This window comes from Aythya marila (genome assembly GCF_965140915.1).
Source record: "Aythya marila genome assembly, chromosome: 2".
NCBI classification, from domain to species: Eukaryota; Metazoa; Chordata; class Aves; order Anseriformes; family Anatidae; genus Aythya; species Aythya marila.
This window is the reverse complement of record NC_139043.1, coordinates 120,925,967-120,947,924: the sequence shown is the minus strand read 5'-3', so window position 1 is coordinate 120,947,924 and position 21,958 is coordinate 120,925,967. Positions and strand designations below refer to the sequence as shown.

Below are 21,958 nucleotides of genomic sequence, written 5' to 3'. Positions count from 1 at the left end.
TACTTGGTGTTCCAGAGATAACTGAGTATGTCACATCTGTGAGTTAAAATATCTTAGAGGTAAGAAAGGATTTTTGAGTTAATCAGTATGTTTCTGTAAACATTTAGGAATGACTCAGTTTTGAATCAACTTGGTGCTTACAGTACAGAGATACATCCTGGAGAGAAAACGTGATTGGAGCTCACTGACATCACTGAGAGATAGATAGATGTCTTCTCCCTGGCTGCATTCGGAGCCTTTTTTATAGTGGAAAGGAAGAGTTCAGGTGACTTGCATTGGTGATGTATAAATCTGATTCTCTGAGTGCAAACACATGAAGAAATGCCAGATTTTATCTTTGGTGTACAACTTTCAGACAAATATAAGTGTGGATAAATTCACTGAACATTGTATCTGCTACTTTGAGATCTGGCAAGCGTCAGCAAAGTGTCAGCATCTGCATTTGCACTGTTGCTTTGAACTTGCTTCGTTCACAAATCATTTAAAAAGATATACCTTGGACAGTGAAATAGACTTATCTTAGATGAAAAGCCAGAAGTCAAGTGAGGAAGAAGAATTCAAGTCCAAATTGATTGCCTTAAAGAGTTTGGGAAATCCATAACAGTACCCGAACATGCTTTTGACTGTCATCTAGAGGCTGAGATAAAATGAGCACAGCCCAGAAGAAACTGAATGCTCATTCTTATTTCATGAAAATAGAGGAATTACTGAGCTGAATTTGTTGAACAGGAAAGAAAGGTATTCTTAAATCTTCTACTGTGAAGAAAGGCAAATTTCCCAACAAAGAAAATCACGCGAGGAGATTCCCGTGTGGTCAGAGGTTGATTTAAGTATTTTATTTCTGTGTGAAAATACCAGCACTAAGGACTGAAAGGCTCACACTCGAGATTTCTCTGAAAGTTGCCTTTCTGTGCAGGACATGTTCTGAAATTAGCGTCTCATTATTCATAATCTGGAGTGCTAAAATAGTTTCTCTCATTCTGTTGAGAGAGATTTTTACTTTAAATTAGTGCAGAGAATGCAATCACACAAGGGAAGCTGCAAAAGCCTAGTCACGGGAAAATCTAAAAAGAGCTTTGGTCAAAAGAAAACAGTGAAATTAAACTTGAAATCCAAGTGTATTTGTAAGCTTGGTTAAGGAAGATTTCCATGTAAAAGCTTCCAGTTGAGAATACAGGACAGATACGCATATATTTTGCTGTGGTAGATGGTTGTTTTATCTGCAAATTTCTTCTAAAGTTTCTGTAAAACAGCATGTGTGCTCTGGAGTCTTGCACAGGTACAGCGCGGTGTTTTATTGCTGAGGTAAGTCTGACCGTAGAAGAAGACACCGCCACATCCTAGTTTTTTCACTTCTTTTGAACCTCTTTAATGTGTCCATTTTTCCAGGTAGCTTATTTTTAAAGTTATACTTGGAGCCAAGTTTGCCATCATAAAAAATGCAAGAATTAATTTGTTTTTGCCTGTTTCCAGTGTGACTTTTCTACTTACAGTCATGCAGCCTTTTAAAGGAATTCTCCTTTTTTCCGTCAACCAGAGCGTTTCTTTTTTGAATTCTTCTTTCATTTGTGTGTGTGGGGAAGAATGGCCAAGAAGAATGACTTGATAGTTCTGTCATTCCATTGTCATGGAACTGGGGAATTATACAACACAAAAGAGTGGGTGTTTTCTTGGAAGACATCTAGAAAAAAAGATCTGGTGACGGTCTGGAATATATTATCCTTGTTTTGGGAGAAAACTCGAACCATTACGTTGTCATGTGTTCTTGTTTGTTCTTCAAGAGCATTAACATCTCAACACTGACGACACTTAAGTATAACTTTTTTCCCCCCAAGAAACGTTAGTGTATTCTGATGATACTCAGCTATGTATTTTCTTTCAATGAAGTTTATTGGTGTGAGCTACAGGTTTGCCTTGCCCCTTAGATGGAGTCAGGTCAAAGAAAGTACGTAACTACAAGATTGCTAGGGTTATGATTCAGTATATTGGTAGGAAAAGTGTATGTCTTATGAGTACTGTTCCCTAGTTCTCAGGTAACTGTAAAATGTTATTCAGTTCAGTACAGGAGTCCCATTGCTCAATTCACTTAATTTTATATTGTTCCTGTGATATTTACAAAGATTGAGGAGCCAAAATTCAAAAGAGTTATATGGATAGAGTCCTTTTAGATATCTTTTCGTAGTGTTTTCTGTACACGTTTGGTGCTGTGTTATTTAAAGGCATACAGTACCATTGGTGATCTGGTGTTTAATTTGTACTGTAGTAGTAAAATCCCCGTACTTTGAGTCATTTCTCTCAAATACTTTGCTTTGAGCAGAGAGTTGGTCCAAAGAGCTATGAGAAGTCTCTTCCATCCTGAAGTCTGTGGCTTCCCTCCTGGTCTATGGCTTCTATACTTTGCTAAGACAGTATTTTATTCTGCAAGGTCCTTCAGAGAGGGGATCATCTTCCATGATAGTGGTGCCTAATGGTTGTACTTGATCATTGGGGGATATCTGTTAGAGTTTCTTGAAAGTTAGTACTTTTTTTTTTTCTCTTTCCAGTCAGTCAGAAGACACTTGCAAAGCCATGTTCCTTTCATTAAACATTAATCCATAGCATAATTTTCAGTGATCGTTTTCTTAAAAAAAAAAAAAAAAAAAAAGTCTGAATGTGTACACAAATGAATATGTAGGATACCTTAAAACAATTTGACCTGACTTTCTTTTAAGAGGGGATTTTTGCAGTGATGCTAACAGGGCTTAAGAGTGGATCTAAGGAAATATAGCAGTGTAATTTAGACACCAGTAATCTTTTTATATATAAAGTCCTTCTGAAATTGTATGTTGCAAGTTATATCATAGATCTTATTAATGACTCTAATACCAAATATCTGAGAAGTACCTAATAATGCAAACTATGACAGTGAAAAACTTAGTATAGAGCTAAACAGAACTCGGAGAAAACACAATCTAATACATCTAATACAATGCACTTCCTAACGGTTTGTTGGGAATAGATGTGAAATTAGAATGCTTATGGGTCCCTCTAGTGGTGTGAAATGCTAGGTAATACTTGTAAATTGTTCGTAAATAGAAATTGATTTGTATCTTGGAAGGCCTTAGAAATACAGTTGCGGTTGTCATGTGAAATTGAATATTTCTTTCAATATATTTACAGGTAGTGGAAACTTTCTTTTAGTACCTCAGGGTTGGTGATATCTGCTATGTAAAAATCGTGAAAGGAATAGCTAAGTAAATGTGTAGTTGTCTTTACTATACCAAAATTGTGAAATGTTCCATGAAGAGAGAAAAGAGATTCTCTGTAGTTCATTTCTTTTAGAAAAAGAATCTCCTCTGGTGGACCTGTGCACCTCAAACTCCTGTTTGATATTCAAACGTGAGAAGGATCCATACTTTCACTTCTTATATTATACATCCTCATTTTTATTTATGTTAGTGGCAGAGATATCAGATATCCTTGGTTAAACTCTTTCTACTGATAATAGTAAAAATCAATAATTTTTATCATAGATAACTTTGTATCTGTGTTTCAGGCTGTAGCAGGGAAGATGTGGAGGTAAGTAAAGTTCATGAGCTGGATTGCCTTGTTTTGACCAAAACCCCACCAGAGGCTAGGAGTTATCTTTGCATTAAAAGAAAACCGAATCGGTTTTGCTAGGATTTAAGGCTTCTATAAATAAGAAATTAAACCACTAAGTTGTCATTCCTCCTTTCATTCTTTTTCCTTACTGTACAAAAGATGAAAATATTGAGAATAAATATATCAGTCTAAGGTGGCTTTGTGTTTTCCCTATTTTGTCTTTTTATTTTAACACAAGAAAAAAAATTTCTAAAGTCCCTGTGAAATGTGACGATTTTTCTTTCTTTTCGTGAAATAGAATACGCTTCAAAGATTGGGAGTGGGAAAGGATTAAACTAAGTGTCTTGGGATGCGGATGAAACCTGTTGCACGAAGGCAACTTGCATAACTTAATTTTTTGATGTGCATTCTTAACATTTTGCTAAAATAACTGATGTTAGTAAACCGTTATTTTTATTTTAGAGTATTTCGGATTTTTTTGTCCTATTAGCATCTCATTTCTAGATGCCTGGAAATGAGAATGACTATCCTAATAAATAAATAAACGAGCTTAGAAGTAAAAATCACATCGGATGGTATTCTAACTTTAAGTGGGGGATGAACTGAAAAAGGAGGAACGTCCTAGGAGAGCTGCTGTTGACCAGGCACAAAGACCTACAGCTTGTCTTCTGGTTTCTTGCATCAAAGCTGGATCTGACTGCTGCAGCTTCCTTCTTAGCACTTCCAACATCCTGACTTTGCTTTCATGTCATGTACTTATTTATTTTATCATTCTAATTTATCCTTATACCGTCCTTATCTCTTAAGAACAAATGCTCAGGGTAAGACATTAGAAAGGCATTTAGCACACGGAAAGCTCATGAAAAGAAGCAAATGAAATGAAGGACATTTGGGCTGGGAGGAGGAATGTTTTCATGTCTTTTTATATATGTCTTGAGCAAAGGTAATGCACTCTTCCATTATAAATGAAAAGAAAGTAAAGCCATTATGGTGCCCTGTTATTCATTTTATTTTATTTTTTTTACTGAAATTAGCAAAGAATGTCAGCCTACCCTCTTCTATCATTAATCATAAAACTATGTGTTAATCATATATATAAAGGGAAACCAAGTTTCTGTTGCACTGTTGCACCATTCAGGCTTTACCAGTCCTTCTCATGAACTTGTCTGCTGGTCTGCCAGAACTCACAAAGAGATTTATTTTGTATTTTTATTTCTATGTTATCCCTTACAATAATACTTTCTGAAAAAGGGAGCTGCAAGTATGGATGCTCTGTGTTACTGCAGCTTAAAAATCTTTTTTTTTTTTTTTTTCTTGAAATTTTCTTCCTTGAAAGCTAGCTATTTTCTTTTTCAAACTCCTTTTTAAATTAATTACCTGTCAAACCTCCACATCTGACTCACCTATCCCCAATCATCCCATATCAAATGTCTAACTATTTTAGGGAGATCAGCTCACTTGCTGGGTTGGTGTAGTCCCCCTGAACCAGGCATTCTGGAAGGGCTCAAAACCTCTCATTTGGAAGTTATTCTGATCACTGGAGGTCTAAATAATGGGATGTTTGGTTGAGCTGTTAGTACCTTCAGCTGAACTTAGGATATACGTGTGGAATGAATAGTAGCTCAAAGGGAAACGCCAAGTCCTGCACCGGAGGAGGAGCAGCCCCAGGCACCGGCACATGCACGTGAAGCACTTCTTCACTGCGTGGGTGACCCAGCCCTGGCACAGGTTGACCACAGAGGTTGTGGGGTTTCCTCCTTGGAGATCTTCAAAAGCCACCTGGACGTGGGCCTGGGCAGCCTGCTCTGGGTGGCCCTGCTTGAGGAGGGGGTTGGACCAGATGGCCTCCTGAGGTCCCTTCCAGCCTCCAGCCATTTCGTGGGGCTGTAATAGCAGTAGTGCTGCCTAGAAAGATATGGAATGAAGTGGGCTTTGTTGTAGCTTGCTTGAATTACATCAGCTGGAACAGTGCTTTCCAGAAGCACGAAATGGTTGGAGGCTGGACTTTTTTTCTTTAACCAAATAAGGAGGAGGATTAAAATGATACGGACAGGTCGTGGTTTATGAACTGTACAAACTGATGATAATTTAGAGGTGAAAATTATGTTGAAGTTGCATCTTACTAGTGCATTGCAAAGTGAAGAGCAATGACTGTTCAGCTTCACAGGAAACTGCATTTCCTTTGAAAATTTATTTTTTCTGTACCCACATAGTGAGAAAAAATATTGAAATTTGTGCAAATCCCCTCAAATGACTTACAAATGTGAAAATAGGTGGAATGTAGGGACAGACAGCTCAATAATCATGCTTTTGTGCTTTGCTGTCAAAAATGCGTTTTACTTGTTATCTACACTGTGCTGCTGTTCTGCCAAAGACTGAGTGGCATCTATGAAAGAGTTACTCGTAGCATGACATCAGGAGTAGCTTTTTGTTAACTACAGATCTATAAAAAGCCTACTCATGATCAAGAAAACTGTTTGTACTTCTGAAAGATTTTTCCTATTGAAGTATTTTCTTTTACTGAGATGTTGTGAAGTTCCTGGACTTTGTATATGGATTTGTGGACATTTTAGGTAATTTAATGACCAAAATGTAACCATTTTATATTGTTTTATTTCAAACCAAATGACCTCAGGTCTGAAATTTGGATTTTAAGCAACTAGATCAAGATTAAGAGGGAAAAAATAACTTCAAAACCTGTGCTGTCCTAGCAGGAGCAGTTACATTGCTGCCTGCTTCTGTGTTCTGCAGGATTGACAGTGTCTCAGATTGTACTCTGTTAAAAAATATTGTCGTGGTAATGCATCATGACAGAATCTATTTATTTGCCTTCTGTATTTGAGAAGACTGTTTTATAAGCAAATTTATCATATGTAGTACACCTGCTTACATAACCTGGATATATGTATATCAGTGTCTTCAGAGGAAGTGCCCCTGACCTTAATTGGGATGAGTTGGAAAAAAAAAATATTTCATTTGAAGTTGTCCGTGTTAGCTCTTTGAAATGATAGGAACTTACTTCAGTGTCCCGGTAAGCTACCTGATGCTTTTCAGCTGTGTCTGAAAGATGATTCCCCTTTTGTCCATTAAATTGCTGTTAATTCAGACAATTGATATAAAGTGTCGCTGTACTTCAGATACTGTGTGTTAGTGTAATTCTTTTCTGTTCAGAGATGCTTTATTAGTGTAGATTGGAAATAAATCAAGGAGGTAACGTGGAGCAGAAGGAACGGTGTATCTTCTGCAGGGAGACCACTTTATACGATTAAAGCTTTATCTTGCATATTATCTTGCATAGAATCAAACTGCTCTCACTAGAAATCATCGAGACTTTTAATTTAGGTCCTTAATAAGGCCACACACTTTGTCTCTTAACATATTTTAGGATGTGTGTTAAAACAAATACTACAATGGTTTATTTCACTGATTTCTAATCTGCCTTGCTTGTGGAAGGTCAAAAAGTTGGGTTCATGTTGTTTTTGAAAGTCTGTGTTTTTGGAAAACAGCATATTTGCTTTTACTTCCTATCTTAACATGTTCTTTTCTTTTTAATATACATCTTTTTGGACAAAATGAAGGAACGTAAAAATTATTGACTGTTGGTTATGTTAAACTACTGTTTGGAGTAATGCTGGAAAGAGAGTAAAGGTGAAGTTTGGCCATAAATATTTCAGATAGGAAATATCTGAACCGCTGCAAAGAAATGGTAGCGATGTGTACTTTGGTCTGTAGGTTTCTGAAACAAAAGTGGTCATAAGCTAGCATGAGTCCTTTGGATGGCTAAACTGGTTAGCCTAATAAAAGTAAAGCAAAATAGTTGGGTTATTCTTTGAAAGGAGACTACAGACACATTCTGTAGTTGTTAAACTGTACTGAGAAAGGAAGCTAGATACACTGGGAGAAGTGTAGGTTGGTGTGTGATTGTTTCTCTTTTTTCCAGAGAAGTAGTTCTGGGTAAAATTACCTGGAAAAGCTTGTGTGTTAAAACCTTGCTAGTAAAATTAAGAAAATGTCTGAACTTTCAAATCTGTGTATGTGTTATTTGTAGATGCTCAAAATCACTTTATAACTTCTGCATCAACGCATTGTTTAGATGGTATATGTATCTAATATGATTTGCTAGGGACACGGATTAGATGTGCATATGTGACAGCAGTTTTCCAAAAGGAACTTGCTTGCAATATATGTGTGCTTGCACAATTTCTGTATTATTTCTGTCCTAACAGTAGCAGTGTTCCTTAGAAAGAAACGTTGCAGCTATAAGTTAAATATTTGTTTTTCTTCACAGGATGCTTAAATAGAAAACGTTCTTTTCTAAGCCATATCTCTGCATTCACTATTCATAGTGATCTCTGTTCTAAAAGGCTGTGCAGTTGTTCTACCAGACTTCCTTGAACAGTGTTTCTTGGTAAAGTGTTTTTAGAGAGAGTATTTATTTTCTTGTTTTTTTTTTTTTTTGTTATTTTTTTTTTTTTAAATAGCAAATTCTGAAATTGAAGTGTCTGTGTCTGCAAGAAATGTGAGAAGATTGCTTAGTTTCCAGCGATACCTGAGATCTTCCCGTTTTTTCCGTGGTATCACTGTTCCAAACTCTTCAAACATTTTAGATGATGATTATAATGGACAAGCAAAGGTTAGTGGCTTAATTTTTATCTTGGTTTTATCAAGCGTGTCTTTAAAATGTTTGTTTGCATATAGCACCATCATGTTACGAGGCAGTGCAAGGAAACAGATTTTTAAGCATCTATTTTTATGTGTGCATGTATGTTTTGCAAATACTTTATAAGGTCCAGCCAATGTTATGTGATTTCTGACAAACTCCTTCACCTCCCCTGAGTTTACTGGGATATTGTTTAGAACTTACGTGGTTTGCAGTTTAAACAAAACAAAACAAAACAAAAAAACAAAAATCTAGTGAATCAAGGATATATTATCACCATAATAATTGAAGAAAAAGTGAAGAAGAATGTATCTGTATTTAAGAAATGTAATGGAACAATTTGGGCAATTTCTTTCTCTCCCTCCCCTTTTTAGTCTGATTTCATTAATGACCATCTGAAGGAGTGACTGACTACTACTGCAAGCTCAATAAAATGTAGTAATTGAAGTTATCAGTAGAATATTATATCAAAATGACATTTTTTTATATGCAGTTCTAGAAAAGTATGATAGCTGTAATATGCCTGTGCTATGGGACAGGTAAAGCATGTGGGAAGAGAGGCAATACTAACAATTTGTTAGCTGGATAAAGAAAGGGCTGGTGAATTGGTGACAGAGGATGCCGAAGGGGAATGAGCAGGCAAAGTTTACAGGTTGTTGAGAGCCCAAAGGCTGGGTCTTGCTACTGGTTGTGTATAATGGTTTTTGGTAGGAACCTTGATGCAGAAAAAGAATATCGTTAAAATACAGCATGTCTGATATTATATAGTGTAATCAGGCTCCAGTATAGGAAGAACCTGATAACTTTGTGGATGAATTTAAAAATATATATGCAATTTAACAGCAGAAACATCTTGTTAATGCTGCTTATTTCTTCTGGTAGCTCAGTTTTAATGGCTGGTGAAGGAAAAACTAGGACATAGTAACTGGATCACAAAGCAGCTACTAATTTAATGGGAACATGAGAAAGCAAGTATCAATTTTAAAACAGACTCTGAGGACTAGAATGTGCTTTGCTCTTCATCTATGTTCGTGAAAAAATAGTTCACGTGGATTGGCTGTGAAGTGCTAGTCCAGCGAGATGCAAAGTGAAAAAGCAAGATTATTAGGAAGAAATTACAAGGTTGTTTTATATTCCTAGTAAAAAAAAAAAATGTAGATACTGTTTCTTCTATATGAACAAAAAGGGAAAGAGAGAAATTAACATAAAGGGCTACTCACGGGGTAACTATTAACGCATTGCAAAAATCTGGAAAAGATTCTGAAACAAAACGTTGGAAGTCATCGTAGTGTTTTGTGATCCATACATCTATTAAAAAGATTACGTGAAATGTCAAGTGTGGGCCTTTAAGATGTCTCAACTTTGTGTCTAAACAGAGTTACTCTGTCATACTGCTTCTTTTTATAACCTAATTGTTTTAAAATTGTGTCACTTCTTTTAAGCAAATGACTAAGGGTATGAAGGGGAGATCTCAAACCCATACTGTCAAGACACTTCTTATATTTCAGTTTTGTAATTTGAGGCACATATGCTAAAGTTTTCCTGTAATCAGGCAATCATTTTTAATACGATTTTTTGTATATAGAGATTCTTAAGATTTACATGTATATCAGTCTGAAATAATAAATATTTCCTCTGGGCTATGGGAAGATAGGCATATGCTGAGGAAAACAAAGTTACAGCTTTTGTGTTTTCTTTCAGTGTATGCTGGAGAAGGTTGGAAACTGGAATTTTGATATTTTTCTTTTCGATAGACTGACAAATGGTGAGTTTACTTTTTCTGTTTCATTTGTGTTTTTATCTCTTAGCATAATTTAGCTGTTGCTCTTATGTTGCGATGTGATTGTTTGTTCACTCAAAAACACAGATTTCATCAGGTACCATTTTGATTGAATAGTCCTTAATCTAAATTCTAGTTTGCCTTGCCACTCTCTTAAAATGCCATTACTGTCAGTACTGATAATAATCATTGATTTGTAGCAGAGGCCATTGTACTTTGCAGGTGCTGTTCTCTCTTTTTGTGCTGTAAGTAGTAATTTGATATACATTGACAATTAAATTTGCTAATGTAATTTTTTTTATTAATTATGGAATGCTGTTAATTTACATGTCTGTGTCCAAAAGGTCAGTTTCACTAAACAAATTATTTTTTGGGTTAGTTGAATGTTGGGTAGAACAGTTTTAATTCCTTTAGAGACTATTACTACTTTTTTAGTAGACAGCCAGTTAGAAAAGAGATTTATAAATGTGCTGGAAGGGAGAAAGGCTGCTGGAGTGGATAGGGAGAAGTCTTGTGTTATAATATGCAGCAATGGAAACTGGATTTTGAATAGAATGGGAGGAGGAGATGAGTCCAACACCAAGGAGACAGGCATGTGTGCCAGTGTGGAAAGCTCTTGGAGCCTGGGCTGCGAATGAAGAGCAGCTGCTGCAGTTCTTTCGTCAGTCAAGAGGAGCTGGTAGCAGAGATGCAGTCAGTGTGCTTAAAGTTTGGCAGGAGGAAACAGAAACGAAGTTCAGAAAGGAAAACATGGCACCAAAAGATAATTTTCTCTGCTGTTTTGTTAAAAGGATGCTTGACTTAACCTACAGTAAAAGTAGGGTCCTCACAGTTTCATTTAATGCAAAGCACGGATGTAAAAATGAGAACAGTGGGGATTCTTGCAGATAGGATGTAATTATACATGTAAGTTCTGATATAAGGTAATTATAAGTTCTGATTAACTGAATGAAAAAAGTTGGGTGCGCAAGCTAAATTGTTTATAAGCATAGTTTATTTCAGATCAGAATACTCACGATAAACTGAAGTCCTCCTTTCTATATGGGGCCTTCTCTATCCTAAATACGCTTTTTTTTTGGATACCCTTTAGTTACTCTCACTGCAGCTTCTATTGTGGGAGCCTTTCTATATTATCCTCTTTGCATTTTAATTTAATCATTTTAGGATAACATTTTGAACAGGCAGTCTTGTTCTTGAAAGTTTTTAAGAGGAGAATGCTGTGTACAGAGCGTTGCTGGATGAGCTGCCCTGGACGAGCCTGTGAGAAATTAGCTACTCAGTAAATGCTCTTTGAAGAACTGTGTATCTTACTGCGAGGAAGTGGCATGCACATGTCAAGCCTAGTAATAAGCCAGATTTAGCAGACACCTTTGTCTTTTTGTACCTCAGTTTCTGCCCATGCTACGTTCTCTAATTCCTGCTAAATGAAGATTGTCAGAGTAAATGTACCAAAGCTGAGTAATCCATCGTTACATATTGTTTGCAGAGTAAATACAAATAATCTGCAAGCTGTTCCAAGTAAACAGTAAGCGTGCAGGTTATTTCCCTGTCTCGCGCAGTTCTATTTGTTTTGTCACTGCAAGTGATTGTAATATTATAGCTGTGAATAGGCAAAGTACATTGTAAGCTCGTAATAGTATACATTTCCTAGAGAAATGTAAACATTTTTTCTTTGATTTTTGGGTTGAGTAAGGAATGGCTTCACAAAGAAAAGACACAAGATTGCACATGTGCAATGTACACAAGTTAACAGTGTTGACTGGCTTTTATGTTTGCCTGACTGTTCTGGTATTCCTTTTTAACCTGTGTGTCCATTTATAAAAATCGTGATGCGATGTACCACAAAGTTGAATACTGCTTTAATAGATTTGCACAGTGAAACTCTGCTTTTTTTAATGTTTGGTAATATTTTCCTCTTATCAGCTGACAGTGGACAGTATTGGTGATTGCTACAGGAGATAGTTGATGGAATCTTGTTATGCAATGAAATTTAAATATTAACCTTAAGTTGGTGTAGAGAAATCTGCTTGTGTAATTTTTGTCACCAATTTGTTTGAAGTACATTTCTTGTGAAAGTCACTGATTTCATGACTTCCAATGAATTAGTATTTTCATCTTATTTTTAGGAAACAGTCTAGTCAGCTTAACCTTTCATCTGTTTAATCTTCATGGACTAATTGAACACTTCCAGTTAGATACGATGAAACTTCGTAGATTTTTGGGTAAATACAGCTTTTTATTATGATGAATATTGCTGTTTATCCGCATTTTTATACTTTAATTGAAGTGCTGGTTATAGTTTAGTTATAAGGTTTGAAGAGTACTGATCCAGTCCAGATTGTACAGTGATTTGAAGTACATTGACTGAGAGAAAATCTCTCAAAGTTTCTGTGAGTATAGAAATCTCTGTTAAAATCAAGCAAGTATTGACAAGCTGAGTAACTTCATAGCAGATGCTGTGTTGTATTTGTTAAATCTAAATCATCAGTAATATATGTGAATTCATTCATGTGGCATTTTTATTGAGAAAGGATAGACTGCTCCTTTCTTTGGTTTTGTCTTCAGTGAGGTTTTAATTTCCATTTCTGCAGTTCTCAATGTAGTTTCCTAACTATGCTGCTCATACCCATGTTGGCAATGCTTAACAGTGCCAATTTGATGCTGCCTCTTGCTTTTCAAGCCCTTGTACAAATACTCATTGTACTGCAGACATACCGCCTTCATGGACAGAGCGCAAGACAATGTTATGAGGGCGTTTGGGCCTGTGGCAGTGCAGTGCTTCAGTAGGAAGATTTGTAAATATGGAGTATTCAAACCAAGCGGTACTTCCACTCGACAGCTAAAGAGCTGTCTTTTTGCATCCTCACAGCACAGACAGACCCTAGTGTGAGGTGTCCTTCATTTGGTTCTTGTGTGGTGGTGCCTTTTACTTAATTTTGTGGAGTGGGATGCTGATTTTTAACAGAGCAGGAGAAAGGTTTCAGGTCCCTCTTAGCAGGCTTTCATGGCTTCAGAGAAAACAATATTGTGGTTCCAAAGCTTGTCATTTAACGAGAGGAGAAACCACATTCAGAAGGATTTTCTCCCCTTTCAAGTAAGGGAATACTTTTTGTTTTCGTCACTGAATTCTCCTTCTACTTCATAAATTTTATCGGTTCTGTCATGGCTTTATTGTTGTTTTAAAGCAGACTCAACTCTCCCCAGCTCCAAAAAGGCAGAGCAGCTGACCTTGAGAACTGATGTAATGCAGTGTGAGAAAGTGGTTGTAGAAATCTGGTCTTAAGCCACTGAAGTTGTAACTGTGTTTTGTCTTTGTCACCTTGCTTATCTCCTGGTTAGCTGAGATTTAGCAAAAGATTATTTTACTTAAAACAGACTGTGGAAGAAGGCAATTTTTTATTCTAGCATTGAAGTTCACCACCTTCCTGTTTTTGTTGATGCCTTCTGCTTAACAGCAGTAACAAAAACGTTTCTTAGCTCTGTCCCTGCCCATCTGTGCAATCAAGCAACCTTTCTTCCAAATACAGCTCATTAGCATGAACTTAAATCATTCTTTTGCTACCTTTTATACCTTGTTCCAAAGCAATCTGAAATTCAAGAAGATTAAGACAGTTCAGGTGTTCCCTGGTGCCACACTAAATCCACTTTGAGAACTTATTGGGATTTTTTTTTTTTAGTAATGAGAGAAATCTAAATTTAGTCCTTGATGGGACCTTAACGTTTTATTTTTGTGCATATATTGTGCCATTCTAATTCTGGCAAACCACAATCAAAATACTATCCTAGGTCTACTTTCTTAAAGTAAGTTAGGAAAATTGTGGACTTCAAGTAAACAGGACCAGCTTCTGAATCCATAAAAATCGAGGATTAAACCAAGGACCTCTTCAGTTGTGCACTGAACATGAAAAATATGTTGAAAGGGAGTTCTGCCTCAGGTTAATGGAGTGCAAAGATGCTTTTCGTTATTATAGTCCGTATGAGGTGTCAACTATGCATTGGATGCTCTTGAGATCACACAATGGTTACAGCACTTTAACTTCTCATGAGCCACAAATCTTCAGAAATACCATGGCAGTAATACTTTTAACATTACAGTCACAATTATATGGACGGGGCTGGCTTGTACACAGAGTAGGAAAAGAGATTTGGATGGGAATGACAGGCTGTAGTTGGCCAGGAAAATGTTCTTTCGAAGTTTACGTGAAAGAACTAATGCATCATCAGGCAAAACTCTGCGATTTGGAATAAAACTTGATTGCTGTACTTCAGATCTTCTCCCCCTTCATCCTTCCAAATGTTACAGTTCTTGTACTCTAAAGGATGTCCATATTAGCTTAACTACATAAAATATTCTATTTACAGGGCTAAAAGACAGGTAGATGGAGTAGAGAGTAGCAAAGCAAGGAAGAAGTTAAATAGGAAATACTGAATCTAGGAGAGGTTAATCAGACCATGGTCTAAATTATTTTCTAAACTGTACATGGGCTTAAATTTCTTTGAGTGAAAGTATGAGAAAATGCCCATAGAAAACTATGTAGAGGTGTCTTCCCACAACTGCTGTCCAGAAGGAGAAAGAAATGCACTTGATACAACAATAAAACACTGCCTAATTCCTCTGCTTTGAAGGCATGATATTAAGCCATCCTGATGCTCCATTTAATAGTATCTTCATTTTGTATTCCAGGATGCCTCAACATTCAGGCAGGCGAGGCTTTCAAAGGGAGACTTTCCTGGAAAGTTCTTAAAGTCAAAGTACCTCAGATAATAATATACTGACTTCAAGTTGTATAATTTTTGCTCTGAGATGACTTTACATGTAGTTGATTTCTTTTAGGAAATACAGTTTGCTCACATACAAATCTGTTATACCCGGGTGTTAGTTCAACTGGCAATTTACTGACTTTGACACTTTTATGTGTGTGTAGCCTGTGATATTGCATATTTCTGTGTCTAACAAGGACATAAAATGGTACTTGGAAAAATTGCTATTTTATTTAAACTTGGATATTTGTTATTTTCCTGCAGTTATGGTTCAAGAAGATTATCACAGTCAAAATCCTTATCATAATGCAGTTCATGCTGCTGATGTGACTCAGGCCATGCACTGTTATTTACAAGAGCCTAAGGTAAGGGAGAGCATTCTCAATTTTACATCACATGTAAATATAGCAATATAGATATTTCTGTATGTGTATAAGTGGTTTGTGTGCACATACATGTGTGTATTGTATGTGCACATACACTCCTTTTAAAGAAAGAAAAAAACAAAAACAACAACAACAACAAAAAAGCAACAACAGCCTCTTTCCCTCAAACCCCAAACCCACTTTTTGAACAGGTGGTGGAACAGGAACACAAAAAGGAGCAGAGGGGAAGATCTCCATGTTGCTGAGGCTGTGTTTTCACACTTAGTAGTGTGCTTTTTCTTTTTTTTTTTTTCTTTTGAGCTGGCATTGTCTTTTGTGTGACTTCATTGTGAACCAGATGAGCAAATTGATTAAGTTTGCAGCTGTTTAGCATAGAGCTGTGCCCAAAGACATTTACATGGAATTGCAGCCTGAGTCAGAGCTGGCAATAATAAACTGTATATTCATGATTCTTTTTACCTTTTTCTTTTTTTTTTTTCTCTCCACTGTATAAACTCTTGTTTGGCTCTTCTTCGATGTTAATGAATAATATGCTTCTGCTGAAGGCACATTATAGCAAGACATCAAGAGTATGCTTTGCTCTTTCTTCCTTTTAAGAAAAGCAAAGAGGGAAAACATGCAGCGTGACAGACCTCAAGGAGTGAGCTAGTTCAGTGTTTGCTTCATATTACTTAGATTGCTGGCAGTCTGTTGTAAGCAAGCTAGACAATTTCAGGGATAAATCGTAGAATCACAGAATGGCTTGGGTTGGAAGGGACCTCGAAGATCATCTAGTACCAACACCCCCGCCATGGGCTGGGATGCCACCCACTAGAGCAGGGTGCCCAGGGCCCCATCCAACCTGGCCTTGAACACCTCCAGGGATGGGGCATCCACAGCCTCCCTGGGCAACCTGTGCCAGGGCCTCACCACCCACTGAGTGAAGAGTTTCCTCCTAACCTCTAATCTAAATATTCTGTTTTAGTTTAAACTCTCTTTTAGTTTAACTCTTTTAGTTTAAAACAATCCCCCCTTGTCCTGTCGTTATCTGACTGAGCAAAGAGTCGCTCTCCATCCTTTTTATAAGCCTCCTTTAAGTATTGAAAAGCTGCAATGAGGTCACCCCGGAGCCTTCTCTTCTCCAGGCTGAACATCCCCAGCTCTCTGTCTTGCTCTCATAGGAGAGGTGCTCCAGCCCTCTGAGCGTGTTCATGGCCCTCCTCTGGACCTCTCTAACAGCCCCACATCCTTGTGCTGGGACCCCAGTCCTGGACGCAGCACTCCAGGTGGGGACTCACCAGGGCAGAGCAGAGGGGGACAGTCACCTCCTTTGCCCTGCTCTCCTCTGTTGGTGCAGCCCCGGATGCAGTTGGCTTTCTGGGCTGCAGGCACATACTGCTGGCTCATGTCGAGCTTTTCATCCACCAGAACCCCCAAGTCCTTCTCTGCAGGGCTGCTCTCGGTGAGTTCTCCCAGTCTGTGCTCATCTCTCGGGATTGTCCTGACCCAGGTGCAGCACTGTGGTGTGGACTTGGTGGACATTAGGTTCATGTGGGCCCACTTAGGAAGCTTGTCCAGGTCCCTTTGGGTGGCATCCCTTCCTTCTGTTGTATCCACTGCACCACTCAGCTTGGTGTCACCTGCAAGCTTGCTGAGGGTACACAATCCTCAGCAACAAATCCTGTCCTTTTTATTAAATCAATGCAACCTGTTGTACTCTGTAGCTAGGGTGAGATATTTATCTTGATGCCAATTATCACTAGTTTGGTATTCTTTTGAAGACAATGCCTTTTTATTCCGTTTCTGAAGTGAAAACAGATAAGTGCTGGTTCCACGAACATTTTCAGAGGCTCTTTACCCACTGTCCCACTGTTTCTCAGTGTTCCTCTCAGATCAGTTGTTGTGGAAGTAAGACAGGTTGCAGAACTGATGCATGTCAGTTATATTTATGGCATGCAGTTTGGAGGCTCTGAGCATTTTTATTTTTTTTTTTATTTAATACTCATGATGAAAGTTTCGTAATGCTTCTGGTATGGACTTTTTGGGAACATACATATCTACTGGTTCTGTTGTACCCAAAAGCATTGTAAACATATGAGGCATGATAGATGGCAAACGCAGAAGGGAATATAAACTCCTGTCCTTGCAGGGGGGTTGCTACATTTCATTTTTGTACGGGTCTTACTGTCCTTTGTTTTAATGCCAGCTAGACATCCATACTGAGTTTAACCCAAACTTCCCAACCAGAAGTAGTAACGGGAAGAATATATAAGAACAGTGAAAAGCAGACCATGCAGTTGCATGCTGAGTTAGTTAATTAACAGGCACGTGCTTCTCGAAAATATTTATCTCCAGCAGACTTTCTTCCTTCAGTTCTTTTCCCAGTAGGCTTTGAAATAAAATTGTGCAAAAGAGTAGAAATCTGCTCTGAACAGTTCCTAAGGCTTCTAAAGTGTTAGCTTCTTCCTTCTAAGGTGACGGTATTTTTAAAAAATATAGTATGTATTTAAAGCAGTCTGTATGCATACAGACAGGCTGGGTAAATGAGAGAAAGCTTGCTTTAAGAATTTGCTGCTTTTAACAGGATCTGTTTAGAAATAGTAATTCATTGCCAACTAAAAAGTCACGTTTTCTGTGCCAGCATTTTCCGAGACTGAACCTTGACATTCAGAAAGAAGAATGCTTAAACCATTGAGATTTTTGTAGCTTTTTTCCCTCTGCAAAATACTTGGGAATCGATAGAATATTGGTTTTACATCACTAAATTGCCTCAGAATTCCTATTTGCTTTTAAATTACTAAAAAAAAAAAGAAAAAATGTGACACCTGTGCACCTATTTGAGGGGGTTATACTTGTGTTGCTGACAGAATTACATGTTGTTGTTGTTATCTTACAGCTTTCCCAATCCTTAACTCCATGGGATGTTCTGCTCAGTTTAATTGCAGCTGCCACACATGATTTGGATCACCCAGGCGTTAATCAACCTTTCCTAATTAAAACAAACCATTACTTAGCAACTTTGTATAAGGTAAGGAGAAAATTGGTTGTCTTGTGAAAAACAGATTTGGAGAGTTCCTGAGGAGTACAGAAAAGGAATATAAATTGTGATGTCTTTAGCTAGTTGTAGGTGTGAATTTGAGATGTTTCCATGCCACTGGGATAAAAATGTGCAAGCTATCAAAGTATTCAGGATGTGAGAGCTTTAATCCACTTCAAAACCAATCAACCAAACCCCCCTCTGTGGTACAGCGCTTAGTGTGAAGCTATTCAATCCTTCTAAGACCTAAAGTCACTGACATCTGTGGTATCACTTTCATTTCCAGAATACCTCAGTATTGGAGAACCATCACTGGAGATCAGCAGTGGGGTTGCTGAGAGAGTCTGGTTTATTTGCACATATGTCATTGGAAAACAGGTACGTTTTATACAAAATAATATAGATTAGTTTAAGATGCAAGTAAGCTGCCACTTAAGAAAGAATAAATTATTGTGTGGCAGCTCCTAATTTAAATTTTGCATTCACATCTATTTTAAGAATTATCAAATACCATGCTACTGGAGTAGGGGAGTTCATGGTGCAATGTGGTATTTGGGAAATAACATCTACTGTGAGCACACTGAAGGGGTGTGTTCATGCAGTCAAGCACCTGTTTATATTAAATTATTTTAAACTTGGCAGCTTTTTCTCATTCTGTCACTGCAATTGCAGTTTAAAATAGACCTTTTTCACCTACTGTAACAATCAGTATTCGTTAAACAATTTGTGCATATTTAAGGAAAAACAAACAGAAAAGCTAAAAACAATTTCAATCTTCCTGAAAGCTGCTGATGAAATGTTCTGATATCTCTATGGATGTTGTAGGAAGAGAGAAAAACAAACAAAAAAGAAACCATCCTGTGCAAATACTGATCAGCAAGCTTGTGACTTGAATTTGTATCATAATGAATATGACAAAGAAGACGTGTAGATGTAGTGATGGCTGCTGTTCTTAATTGCTATGCTGTCTGAATGCTTGGTATCACTAATTACTACAGGCAGCTGATGGAAAGCCAGATAGGTGATCTCATTCTTGCCACAGACATCAGTCAGCAAAATGAGTATCTGTCCATGTTCCGATCCCACTTGGATAGAGGAGACCTATGCTTAGAGGACGCGAACCATCGTCACTTCATTTTACAGGTGACCTTTTTTGCTAATATTTTTGAAAACATGGTTTCTTACTTCAAAAACAACTTGAAGTGGTAAATGCTACTAGTTCTGGGCTATACTTTCAAAATGAAGTAGAAATACCCTTAGTAAATACCCGTAGTGGTTTTGTTTCATTGCAAAAAGTTTGTTCCCTCTCTCTCTCCCATTACTTCTCCTAAGCAACGTCACATGTTGGTAGGTAACACAGAGGTACTAAACCAAGGAGAAATGCATCTTCAAGACAAGAATTAGTTCTTCTGATGACTCTAGTGTAGTCTCAGTACTGTGAAATGCTTTGTCAGAATGTATTTCAGGGGGAAAAAAAAGCGCTATTATTGTGTATCGTCTTCATAGCATCAGCTTCAACTTCATACAGATTTTTATTGCTCGGTTCATTGTGTGGACTGTAAGGGAAAATGGACAGACGAGAAGTTCTTTCCTGTGTAAACCATTAGTAAATACATGAACTTCAGAGATAGAAAGGCAAAATCCTGTTTGCCTATATTGATGTTTCTTTATCTGAATTCATTGCTGTGTCTGTCTGATGTTACTGAATAAACTAAATGTAGTATCTCTGAAATTCTTTGACTCGACTCAATTTTCGTTTTGCTCAGAAATGATAATGAGATCTGATAGTTTCCTGAGTGTTTTTTAAGTATGATCATGGAACATAAACTTGAGGGAAGTACAAATGGTAGGTAGGTTTATGAGTTACAAAACTTAAAATGCCTGCTGCCAGGAAATAGGTAATTAAGGATGTTGCTGTTGGAGAGAAAGGGGTACGCAGGGTGACCTAATGGTGTATATTACTTTACTAGATGGCTTTGAAGTGTGCTGATATTTGTAACCCATGTCGGACTTGGGAGCTGAGTAAGCAATGGAGTGAAAAAGTAACAGAGGAGTTCTTCCATCAAGGCAAGTAACAGTAAAGTATCTGTTAGTTCATAATGTATTTATATTGCGGAGAGAGCAATCGTGAGTCATAGCTGCCTGCAAATAAATAGTGATTTATATTTAGTGCTAATAGAGATTTACAGTACAGTGTGGGATTTTCTTCTTTATTGGGTTGTATTTCTTGCAAATGGTTCGTGGAACTGAAACCTGGTGAAAAATTTGCTTAGAATCTGAATGTGGCATGACTGGCTCAATAGATCCTTCAGATGGGAAGGTGCTTCACATAAATAATTAGGTTCAATTTACACATTTCCAGTAAATTGTGAAATATATTCTTGCCAGATATTCGATATTTAAAATTTATTTGTCTGTGAGAACCTGTTGGTAATCAGGAACAACGAGGAAGGAGATTTTTAGTCATGTAAGTAGCCTTAACTATGTGATAAGCAGATAATAAAGCTTTTAGTTGACAAGTGGAACAAATTATTTTTATCCATTATTATTGAATAATTTTAATAACTAAAACTGAGCTTTTTTTGAAGGCTAGTTTAGCTGCCTTAATTTGAGAAACGCTAGTTTGCATAGATATGAAAAATGAAGAACTGACTTTTATTTGGTACTAAGCATGTGAAACTTATTACTAGGTGGAGATTACGTGGAAGTAGAGCCATAAATTCTCTTCAGTGAGAAATTTCTGAGGGCTAAAGCAAGAGAAATTCAATTTGTTGTTTCTACAGCAGTCCAGGAGTTTTTCATGTTAATCCATCAGGAAACCTCTGATGTTTTTCTTGAACTACTGCTTGTGTGATCAACATACACAGTATTGGACCTGGTGACTTAACAGTTTTATTATACTCTTATTTCTCTAGGAGATATTGAAAAAAAATATCACTTGGGTGTGAGTCCACTTTGTGACCGACAGACAGAAACTATTGCCAACATCCAGATTGGTAACTGCAATTCACTTTATTTCAGTAGACTCCTTTCAGGATGCCTATCAAAGAATGTATCTTTTCCATACATTTCCTGGAAGCTGTACCTGGTCTTTGTGTATAGCAGCACTTCTTAACAATGAGCTTTTTTTTTTTTTTTCTTTTGATTTATTTAATTTGCTATACCATTTCTCCCTTGAATGTAGTATTTATGAAATGTTCTGTACAGTCCCGGAGGCTGAGGTCGCTGTTTCCTCACAGAATGGGGAGAGCACGGGAGGCAGCTGTTACTTTTCCTGTGCTGCTGCCCGGTGGCTTCCTAATCTGGGGTGACCAGCTTGAGAAGAGGAGAAGTTTTGTCACCTTGCCCATGCAGCGGCTGGTGCCTTTTGAGGTTGCTGCAAAACAATTCCAGCTCTTTGGAGTTTGCTTTCTGGAACGCCTGCATTCATTTTTAAAAACTGCCTTACGTCGGGTGGCGGACAGGGATTTGATGGAGAACTGTGAAAAGCCATTCTGTTATTTTTTGCTGTCTTCAGCTGAATTTGAAATAGCTGAAGGGCTTACTTTTTTTTTTCCTATTTGTTTTAATGAAGTTGTTTATGTAGATTGAATAGGACTCAGTTAAAAATAGTAAAGAGAACAATAAATTTAACCACAAAGCTACTGTGAACGAATGCTTGAAGTTAATTAAAGATTTAAAAAAACGTTTGATCAGCTGCACTGCTTTGATTTAGAATGTTAGAGAATGATACGTTTTTGTAATTAACAGATTTAAGCAAGCCCAGTTTTGGT

General features: G+C 37.3%; 1 protein-coding gene across 3 annotated transcripts in view; it reads left to right on the top strand.

The window, feature by feature from the left end:
• Positions 1-21,958, top strand: part of PDE7A (phosphodiesterase 7A) — a 75,434-nt gene that overhangs the window by 50,421 nt on the left and 3,055 nt on the right. For 2 of the 3 annotated variants that reach the window (XM_082753441.1, XM_082753440.1), the window contains 9 exons: positions 8,064-8,215; positions 9,944-10,007; positions 12,149-12,244; positions 15,048-15,148; positions 18,045-18,176; positions 18,472-18,563; positions 19,184-19,328; positions 20,156-20,252; positions 21,101-21,181. In XM_082753441.1, the coding sequence (XP_082609567.1) occupies positions 8,064-8,215; positions 9,944-10,007; positions 12,149-12,244; positions 15,048-15,148; positions 18,045-18,176; positions 18,472-18,563; positions 19,184-19,328; positions 20,156-20,252; positions 21,101-21,181 (960 nt within the window). The remainder of the gene's footprint in view (positions 1-8,063; positions 8,216-9,943; positions 10,008-12,148; positions 12,245-15,047; positions 15,149-18,044; positions 18,177-18,471; positions 18,564-19,183; positions 19,329-20,155; positions 20,253-21,100; positions 21,182-21,958) is intronic. The other variant, XM_082753442.1, reaches the window with a different exon arrangement.